General features: G+C 34.1%; 1 protein-coding gene across 1 annotated transcript; it reads right to left on the bottom strand.

Moving 5' to 3' along the window:
- Positions 1–1,569: 1,569 nt before the first annotated feature.
- Positions 1,570–2,508, bottom strand: Olfr1052 (olfactory receptor 1052). The gene has a single exon (NM_147010.2). It carries the CDS (start codon positions 2,506–2,508, stop codon positions 1,570–1,572), a length of 939 nt encoding a protein of 312 aa, NP_667221.2.
- Positions 2,509–11,457: the final 8,949 nt, after the last annotated feature.

Below are 11,457 nucleotides of genomic sequence, written 5' to 3'. Positions count from 1 at the left end.
GTTAATTCAGAGATGCCACCTCAGAGATTAAAGTGGAAGGATGACTGAGGAAGATTTGTGTTATCAATCTCCTTTCTGAACAAACACATACACATATCTTCCTATGCACCCTCACACATATGCAAATGTAATTATGTACATCACACACACAAAGATACACAAAAATATAAAATCTCAAATATTTAATTGAGCGTGAAATTACTGTGATCAACTGTTAGCTTTGCACAATGGAGATGTTAGCATTGTAAAATGAAGATGACTCTTCTATTAGGATATAGAGATAGAACATATATTCCATTATGCAGTAGTGAACATCACCATTACTTTAAACCCTGCACATAACACTGAGGGCTATGCTAAAACTTTGTATTCAAGATCATCTATTTCTCTCTTTTTTTTTTTTTTGAAAAAATCCATATGGTATATTCCTCACCAAACTTTCCCAGATCCTTCCTTCCTCTTCACCCACTCAAATCCATGGCCTTTCTTTCTCATTTTTAGAAAACAATCCTCCTTTATACAAATATATTTTGGTGCAGTCAGAAAAAATATTGAACTGTACTTAGAAATTATGGGTCTCTCTAGATTATTGACTGTAACTACACTGTCAGAGGAAGGGTAATAATGTAAAATGACTAAATTTATTGTGAAATATCTATGGATTTCCATTCACTGTGAAACATTTGTTTACTTTAAATGCCTTCATTTAATGTTATTATGGATTTAATAAGCAGAAAATAGTAGATAATATAATGCATTTTAATGTACAAAACCCACTACCATATTATTAACAATATTTTAGTAGGATATGTGTTCTTAAAAAGTAAATTTCATGTACTTCTATAAGCAACTAATTTATGATAAAAGACCTAAACTAACATGTATATATCATTACATTATTTAAAGAATTCTGAATGTATGTTTATATTCAGGATGTGAAAGAAATTCTTAAAAATAGAAAAGGATAAAATAATGTGTCTAAGTGTACCTACTGTACAGCTTTGTCCTTACACATATAAATTTATTATAGGAATGTCAGAAATAATGTATTGTTTATTTCTATGCAATTATTTTTGCTTTTTAGTCTTTTTATGTCTAAAGAGAGAGAAAATATGTTAATAAATACAAAGTGGAATAGTCAAGTAAAATAATACCATTATGTTTAAGTACTTTATTAAACAAAAATTTCACCATGATTTAAAACTTAGAGTACATTTTAGAGACAAACTCAATACAATAAATATCATAGATGTTCTCATTAATAACAAAACTTGTTATTTATCTCCAAAAGACATAATGTTCTCTTGTATTTATTTAGTTTTTAAACAGCAGATATATTTAATATTTTATTTACTGATTAATTCAAATAATAATATTTCAAACAGCGTTTAAGTTAATTTTTAAATTAAATTACACACCAAATTTTTGACTTTCACATGGGTTTCTTCATCTTAAAAAATATTGAGATTAGAACTTCTAAACAAAAGAATTAGAATGTACTGACTTAATGTACATCTTTCTGCATGAAAGCTGGCTGATAAATAGGACAGAAATTTTGCTACTCTGGTATTAACATGAGAAGGACTTCATCTCTATGGCTCTCTTTGCAGCTTCTTTCACCTCTTTGTTCCTGAGACTGTAAATCATGGGATTTAACATAGGAATCACCAGTGTATAGAACACCGACACCACCTTCTCTTGTTCTACAGAATACTGGGAGCTTGGCTGAATGTAATTAAAGCTTAAGGTGCCATAGAAGATAGTGACAGCAGTCAGGTGAGAAGCACAAGTGGAGAAGGCTTTTTGTCGTCCAGAAGCTGAGCGTATTCTCAAAATGGCCAGAGCAATGAGTAAATAGGATATGAACACAATCAAGAGAGTACCAATGGCGATAACTCCAGAGAAGATCAAGAGCAGAAATTCATTCATGGAGGTATCAGAACATGAGAGTATCAGCAGCGATGGTATGTCACAGAAGAAGTGACCCACTATATTAGGTCCACAAAAAGACAGCTTACTCAAACTTATGGTGTGTGTCAAAGAGTTAATAGTTCCACCTATGACTGACCCAGTGACCATCATGATACACTTTTGCTTAGACATGGACACAGTATACAGCAATGGGTTAACAACTGCCACATAACGGTCATAAGCCATCACTGACAGCAAGAAGCCTTCGGTGGTAACCAGCACTCCGAAAAATAAATGTTGCATGATGCAGGCAGAGAAAGAGATGGTTTCTGTTACTACCAAGAAACTAATCAACATTTTTGGTGCAATGACTGATGAATAACAGGCATCTACAAATGATAGGCAACTGAGGAAAAAGTACATTGGTGTGTGGAGTTTGGGAGTAATGCGGATTAACAGAATCATGCCCAGATTCCCTAACAAGGTAACAGCATAAATCACCAGAAATAAAACAAAGAGCATCATTTTCAATTCAGCACGATCAGTCAGTCCTAAAAGAATGAACTCAGTAACAACTGTACAGTTCTCAGTAGCCATTCCCTTCTTTCAAACCTGAGGAGGGAAAGACAAGGGTTTAGAGTATAAAAAGAACTTGGTGTTTATTAAATTCAAGCAGAGATATCATATGTTTTAATACAAATAAATAACAAATAAATATTGGTTCATTGATATACAGAATGGGAAGGATGGAGGATAGTCAAATAATAGCTACAAGGTTTTCTGATTAAACCTCAAGAAACCATATTATTTTATACTTACCTACATTTTTGAAAAATATAATATTTCCTCCTTTCTGACAATGGTCCCCATAAGAACTGTTTACTAATAAAACTCCTAGTTCTAAGCATGAGAAATGTCCTTTTGATTATGGTTGTCCACCAAAAATTCCAAAAAAAGTAAAAATAGAGACTACTGCTGTTCCTCTTTACTGCCTCTAAGAGGTTGGAGGTAAGGCACTGCTAATGAGGACATCACACACTTGGGATGCAGGATAAGCTTCACCTATTATTCTAAAACCTTTCTTTTCTGGTCTAGTTTCAATACTACTAGAAATTCTCTTTAAGTTCCTAAGAACAGAAGCAATCAATAGTCTGATATAGCTGTGACATCTATGATCCACAACACTGTTCAGCATGACAAAGAGAGTAAAAAATGTACAATAGTGACATACACATATTGGCAATAACCATCGGAAGGCAAAGCAGACTTGCAGTCAACTAAACAGGAAGGATCTCATTCTGTGTTGGTGATACCCCACATTATGCTCAAGATGCCTGGAACCCCTAATGACAAAGAAGAAAAACCTGCTGGGAGTATTGTGTTTCAGAGTGTGAGGCAATGGCCTCTTGTGGGCCCCAGTATGAGTACTGAGAGGAGCCAAGGCCTGCTTCTTTGGTGTAAGCACCTCGTGATGTCATTTCTGCAATTATTCTTAGTACTTACCATTCATTTTATGTATTTTCTGTTCCTTTTCATTCTTCCTTCCTTGATTAAACTGGTATTTGGTGACCTGCCACGATCTAGTAGGAGGCTGTTTGATATCCAGAAATTGGATGCTATCAATAATCTTAAGGTAAAAGCTGCTCATGAATTCAAGAGAAATTTGTTACAGTCTCTGGCTCTAGGTGGAAATGAAAGTAACCTAGTGCTGCAGGCAGAGATGAGTAAATCTCTACAGCTCTTCTGCCAGACTTAGTTTCAATTCTGTACAATCAAAATAGGAAAATTTATTATAAAATTGAGGATGGAATAATATACAGATATTTCCCAGAAAGTTAGCAATGGGTTCCTTGGGTTCAGGGACTATGGTGGCAGTCTCCTAGGAATTTTCCATACAAGTTGGGTGAGAACGTTTTTGTAGACAGACAGATGGGGTCCAGAAATTATAAAAACTGCAGAGTCAGCAGTACGATCTCATGTTTGCCCTTTTATGAAGCCGTATTGTCGTCTCACATATGTCTGAAAGATACTGACTTTGTAAATGCAGTACTGCTGTCATGACCTCACCGGAGACTGATGGTCAGAGATATATTAAAAAAAAAAAATTGTGCTTGCTGTAAAACTTTTATGTTTAAGATTGTATAGTTCCCTTTTCTTCTGTTCTAAATCTGTACTAGTCTGTGTCACAAAAAAAAATGTTGGAATGGGAAAATAGAGAAGCATTTACATATCCCCTATGAATTTTATAACCCAACTTTCTAGTATGATTTCAATAAAAGACTGGGACTGAGTAAAGTCTTGGTGAATACCCTGACTCCCCAGTTCAAGGGCTCCCACGCAAAACAAAAAACAAAAAAAAAAAAAAACAAAAACAAACAAACAAACAAAAAAACCAACAAAAAACAAAAACCCCAAACAAACAAACAAAAAAAATCAACCTATCAGTATTGTATCTCAATTGTGTGTTTTCTTGTCGAGGCTGCACCCAGGCAATTCTGAATTCTATAAACCTATCCAACTGCAGTGTGTAGGATTGTGGAATTTAGAAAATAATATACTACCGTCACTTTGCTAAATCAGAGTAACTACTTAATATTTTCTAAATCTTAATCTTAAACTATATGCAAGTACAACTGGACAAAAACACCTTTCTTTACAGCAAATGGAGACCAACAGATCTTGTAGGTTCCAGGCCACAATTTCAAATTTCCCATTTCTTTGTTGCAAAGAACAATGCAAAAGAGGATATGGAAAGATTGTTAGAGCCAGATACCAGAAAGTCTATTGTAAAACATACTCTTTCTGAAATTTGTGTATAAATAAAACAAGGAACAATGTTAACATCAGTGTGCATGTTAACATGAAAAGGGGAGATTTTTCAAAGGCCAGATTCAGACTCCCCACAGGAGAGTAATGACAGCTTGAAGACAGAGAATTAATTACCTTCTACTAAGGTAAAGAGTACCATGAAGGCTATTCAATGTAAAGTGGTTAACCCGAAACCATATTACAAAATAGACTCAGAAAGCTGTATTTGTACATTTGATCACACATATGCATGCTTGTGAGTGCACACACGTACACACACATACATATACACACACGCATACCTACATGCACTTGCAGGCACATCCACTATAACAATAAAAAAGATTCTATCAGTTTGATGGGGAGGGGGGATATAGAAAGGAGTAGAGTGAGAAGATAAAAGGGTACTAATTATTTGATTATATCTTAATTAAAAATGTAAAATAAATAAAGAAAAACGACTTAATATATCTAGGGCTCCAACTCTTAACTTCTTTTAACAATTATTTTACCCTATTTTTATATTTGTGATATCATGGGTAATATATACTACTTAGTTTTCATAAATATCTTAGAAAAATCTTAGGTTAAATTACAAAAATAACTGGAAATTTAATACTTTGACTTTCACATTTTCAGTGTTACATGTCAGTTTGGTTTTGTAAGAAAATACATAGATATAGTTTTTGGTGTCAAAAATTTTTATGCAACTCTGAAGTGCTTGTCTCTCTAGAAAGCTTATTTGCCCAAGAGGCATTCTGAATTTGATTGAAAGGAAGTTGCATATTTAAGTCCAAGCTTTCTTTGAGTCTTCAATTTGTATATAGAGTGAATAATGAAAAAACTAAAGTAAGCTGTACTACTAATGAGTTTAGCTATAAATGAATGGATGACAGGATACTCTTCAAAATTGTAGATCTCAGTTGTTCTAAGATAATGAAAATAGAACTGGGATCATGCAAATATAAGGACAATCATCTTGTTTCAGAACATGAGCTTCAGACTTCATATATACATATAAAATTTATAGTAAATATAATTTATATCTGTGTTTACTATTGATATATAAATGTTTACATGAATAATATGTTTTAATGTATTTTATTTATGAAATGTCAAATTCTAATTATATATGTTATTTTTACATACAAACATGAAAGTTACCATTTTAATTGCATATATATAATTGGAATAGCTAATTGACTTGAAATACTCTGGCTTAATTAAGTCTTTATCACAATATAATTAAGTCTCCACCACAAATAATTAACTTCAATTATTCAGTACTTGATTAAATTTATTTTCTGAGATTTTGTCCTTTGAATAGAATAGAATTTCCTTTTATCTATCTATATTTCTCAATCTTCGACATATTCATAGATGAAGGATGATATATTTTTCAGAATAAAGAAATAAAAAAGTGATAAATGCTAATCTTTATGTCAGTTTTAATAATTTAATTTACTTAATGTATTGCAATTGTAATAAAGAGAGATTGTTTGACATTATTCTACACTGGGATTTTAATGTTGATGTAACTTACTTTATTACATTGGTTGATTCATTTATCTTTTCTCAGCTTTACAACAGATACTCAGTAAGTCCTGAATTGGTTATCAATAATAAAATAGATGGGTAAGTAAGTCAGAAATATATACCTAGACAAAACCAATGAGAATGTTTTCAATTATTTACATTGTTTATATTTTTAGAGAAAAATTAGTGGTCACATAATTACAAACAATGTAAAATGTATTAATCTAACCAATTGCATTAACTTAGTTTAAACCTGTACCTTCTTTGGGAAGAAATCAAATGACATGAAGTCATCAGTTTGATACATTATTAGGCTGCATGAGTTAATGATTTTTATTTTTTCTTTGAAGCTACCATAATAATAGCAAAAAGAATATAGGTATGTATGCTCCAGTCTGTAAGCATAGCAGAATATCACTAATAGTGTCAGGCATTGCCTATCTTACAGGGGATGTGTTTTAAAATGGACCATGAACTGTATTCCCTCTTTATTCCTGAAAATTTTGTAGGCAGGACAAACTTTGGGTTTATGGTTTGTGGGTAAGTTGATGTCTCCCTCTCTCTTCCAGAATTCCTACTTGGCTACAAGAGGTGGTCACTTCAGTCTCCATATCCCCCACTAGTAAAACTCTCAGCTAGGGTCACCATCATAGACTCCTTAGAACCTCCAGAGCTACAGGTGTCAAGTTACACCCAGAGAGATAACCACCAGTGATTGCTATTCTCACTTGCAGTCCTCTCCCACACACTCTCTCCTCTCACCTTATTCCCACCCTTCTTCCCCTCCTCACCCCCTCTCTCAACATCATTATATACTATAGTTGAACTTAAAAAGAGGAACATTTAAATTTTCCTAAGCAGCACTTAATAACTACAAGCATATGATTAAATACAATGAAATAAGTTAAGATTTTGACTTAAGTTAAAATTTCAGGTGAGGAGTTAGTTCCATACAAAGAGATAAAAAAGTCAATGTGACTGGCAAACAGTCTACCAGGATAAGCCATAGTCAGTTTTCGAACACCTTGGAAAGTTGTATCAGTAAGTTATCTTTTAATTTTCAGATACATCATTTAGAGCAGTAATAAAAGGATTTTCTTTTTTCAGAGAAAGTCTATCATGATAGGCAGTTTTATCTCACAAGTACCTTAGAACAAATTGAGTTACAAATGTAATTTGGAAATTTGTTTGTATGTTTTCTATTAATATTCAGGCAACTTAGACAAAGTAAAAATAGGATGATATAATTTAAACATTGATTTAATGACTTCTAAATACACTTCTAAATACTATACATAAAATGGAGTAATCCAAACAATGAGTGGGAAAGTTTTACATATAAATGCAACTTACCTAATATTAATTTAGGTCAAACTTTAAAGGAACTGGAATTTTCTCCATGGATTCTTCCCCTTACTAAAAATGAATCTTAGATAATTATATGACATTCAAATTATTAAATATATAAGATTAGATAAGTATAGGTGGCCTAATGTCAATTAAAATAGTTATATAAAAATGTAAGTCAATACACAACAAACACAAGAAATGAATGAATCAAATTTAACATATTTTTCTCTAAGAAAACAAACTGGTAATAGAATCATGAATATGTATACATTCTATCAGTGGCTGGTGAGCCTTGCAGCTTATAAGGCATATATATTGGCAGGTCAAACATTAAGAAATGCTGCATTCTCAAGAGACATAATCATTTCCCATGGTTCAAATATTTCCCAAAGTGTATAATTAACTACAAGTCTAGAAAGAACAAAATACATATCATTTTCAATCCAATAAAATGTTACAGAATCAATAACTGAAACAACAGAGTGTTAATGAGCTGTTACCTCAGTGCCATAAGGAAAGATATCACTGGAATTAACACCACTGTTGTTCCTATGCATGGGTATAACGTGAGGCACATAACAAATATCTTCACCTTAAACCTTTTTGACAGTAAAAGATGTTTTCTGTCACTGTCAGACCATATATATTTATCTATCTATATCTATCTATGTATCTATATATCTCACACACACACCTCATAAAAATATACACATAAATTTTCAAAGTCCAAAAATAGTGTAATATTTAAAAATCTGTCCCTTTTTGATAACTACAAAAAGAGTATGTTCTAACCCACAATAGGACAGTTGCACATATGAAATTATGATATCATAGGTAATCACCTTGTAGACTCAAACAAGAACCAATCCCAACAAGAGAAGAGAGGTGGGCATGAAGTCATGCCTGGAGATGAAGATGCACTATCAATTGGCATCAGTTGTAAGAGGGATAGTCAATAGTCCCTCTAAGGTTAACCATACTCCAGTGGAAGGCATGCATGAAAATCTCAAATCTCTGTCTCTGTCTCTGTCTCTGTCTCTGTCTCTGTCTCTGTCTCTGTCTCTGTCTCTGTCTCTCTCTCTCTCTCTCTCTGTGTGTGTGTGTGTGTGTGTGTGTGTGTGTGTGTGTGTGTGTGTGTGTATGTACTTGGGCAATATGTATTAGACTTGATGTTTTGCCTTGTTTTTTAAGCAGGATACATATATGGTTGGTAGGAAAGGTTGAATGGATCTGGGGAGGAGAAATGGACAGGGATAAATATGGTCCAGACATATTTTATGAAATTCTCAAAGAATTCATGTAAAAATTAGGGGAGAGAAACCAGTGAATTCTCAATAAATAAATTTATGCCACAGTTTAAGGTCCTGCAAAAGTAAAAAAGAACCCAAGACCTAAGTAAGTATAAAAGGAAAAATAATTAAAATCTTGAGATGAAAATAAGAAAATGATTCCTTCTTGTACCCATTTTCCTTTCCTAGATGCACCCCCCCTGCCTTCTTAGTCCTTTGATGCACAGCAAGCTGCCCTGAGTGGCCTGCATTCCTCTGGATCACCATTATCTAGCCAAGTTCTCTACCCATTCATTCCCCCAACCCCCAATCTCTTTCTCACCATGTCAAAAGGGGCACACTCATATGCTGGGAGACTTGAACCACCCCTTGAATTCTATTACCTAGATGATCAAACCTACCATATTCCTATCACACCTGAGTCATCTATGTTAGGCCTCCTCCCAATATCTGCAATAACAGGATAATAGTGGGACAACCAGATGGCTAAAGGACTGCAAGGGAACACAATCAACAAAAGCCAGGGACTTATGACACCTTCAGTGAATAACTATCCTATTATAGCAAGCCTTAGATATTCTAACACAACTGAAGAACAAGAAAATGACCTGTACTCCAACCTTATATAGATAATAGAGGACTATAAAGTAATGAATAAATATCTTAAAAAATACAAGAAAAACAAACAAACAAAAAAGAAATACAGTCAAACAGGTAGAGATCTTTAAAAAGGAAACAAATAAATCCCTTAAATAAATACAAGAAAATACAAATAAACAAGTGAAGGAAATAAATAAAAATTGTTCAAGAATAATAAAAGCTGCAATGGAAAAAAGCCAGGTAGCATACAGAGGCAGACATATTAGAATTACACTTGACTTCTCATACTCAGAACCTAAAAGCTAGAAGGGACTAGACAGACACCTTGAAACCTCTAAAAACAAACAAACAAAACAACAATAACAACAACAACAACAACAACACACACACACACACACACACACACAAAGATGCCAACATAGGCTATATACCCAGCAAAATTATCAATTACCATAGAGGGGATAAAACAAGATATTTCAAGACAAAATTAAATTTAGTTTAAAAAATATTCAGAAATACAACCCTACAGAAAATACTAGAAGTAAAACTCCAGTGCCAGGTGGGTAACCACACCTAAGAAAACACAGTTAATAAGTAATTTCATTCAAGAAAAAAAAAAAAAAAAAGAGGGGAATCCCACATGTGTGTGCATATGCACACACACACACACACACACACACACACACACACAGACCACCAACCTCAAAATAACAGAAATTAACAATCACTTGTCATTAATATCTCTCAACATTAATGGACTCAATTCTCCAATAAAAATACATGGGATCAAAGAATGGATGCAAAAACAAGACCCATTATATAATGGCATATGAGAAATACACCTCACCACTAAAGATTTCAGACTAAAGAGCTGGAAAAAAATTTCCAATCAAACAGACACAAGAAGCAAGCTGGAGTAGCCATTCTAATATCTAGAAAAGTAGACTATCAACCAAAATTAGTCAAGAGATGGGGAAGGACATTTCATACTAACTGTGATAGTTTGTATATATGCTTGTCCCAGGGAGTGGCCCTATTTGGAGGTGTGGTCTTGTTGGAGTAGGCACCTCACTGTGTGCATGGGCTTTAAGACCCTACTCCTAGCTGCCTAGTAATGAGGATTCTACTAGCAGCCATCAAATGAAGATGTAGAACTCTCATCTCTGCCAGCACCATGCCTGCCTGGATTCTGCCATGTTCTCACCTTGATAATAATGGACTAAACCTCTGAACCTGTAAGCCAGCCCCAATTAAGTGTTTTCCTTAGAAGAGTTGACTTGGTCATGGTGTCTTTTCACAGCAGTAAAACCCTAATTAAGATACTGACCAAAGGAAAAATCTACCTAGTTGATATCTCAATTTTGAATATCAATGCACCATACACACAAAACCACACAATGGAGAAAAGAAAGCATCTTCAACAAATGGTGGTGGTCTAACTGGATGTCAGCAAGTAGATTAACATAAATAGATCCTTATCTATCATCCTGCACAAAACTCATGTTCAATTGATTAAAAAAAAATACACTAAATCTAATAGAACAGAAGGTGGGGAACATCCTTGAACTCTTTGGTACAGGAAACAAATTCCTTAAAAGAACACCAATGGCCTTTCAGGTCTCTGTCTGTAGCAGATCCCTTGCCACAGGGCTCCATACCCGAATAGCCCCAGGAGAGAGCAAGTCTGCCAGGAGTACAGACAGGCCTATGAGTATATCTAGGCTTACCACTGTTGCAGTAAATCTCCTCCCAAATATGCCCAGCAATGAAATCACAATACCATTAATAAGAATACATGCTGTGTGCCTAGCCTAGATTGGGCAGATCTACCACTACTCTACCATCTTCCACATCTATTAGACCCCTTGGAACTTGCAGTTTCTCCAGGCTGTGCTTTTCCTCTGCTTTTCTTTTTCTTTCTCCTCCTCTGTGTCCTCTCCCTCTTTCATTTTCTCCTTCTTCT

Source organism: Mus musculus, chromosome 2 (genome assembly GCF_000001635.26).
Source record: "Mus musculus strain C57BL/6J chromosome 2, GRCm38.p6 C57BL/6J".
NCBI classification, from domain to species: domain Eukaryota; kingdom Metazoa; phylum Chordata; class Mammalia; order Rodentia; family Muridae; genus Mus; species Mus musculus.
The sequence above is the reverse complement of the archived record's forward strand: the minus strand, read 5'-3'. Positions and strand labels throughout refer to the sequence as shown.

Bases quoted from the DNA above. Each gene is read 5' to 3' on its own strand.
- Olfr1052 (NM_147010.2), bottom strand. From the start codon at position 2,508: ATGGCTACTGAGAACTGTACAGTTGTTACTGAGTTCATTCTTTTAGGA.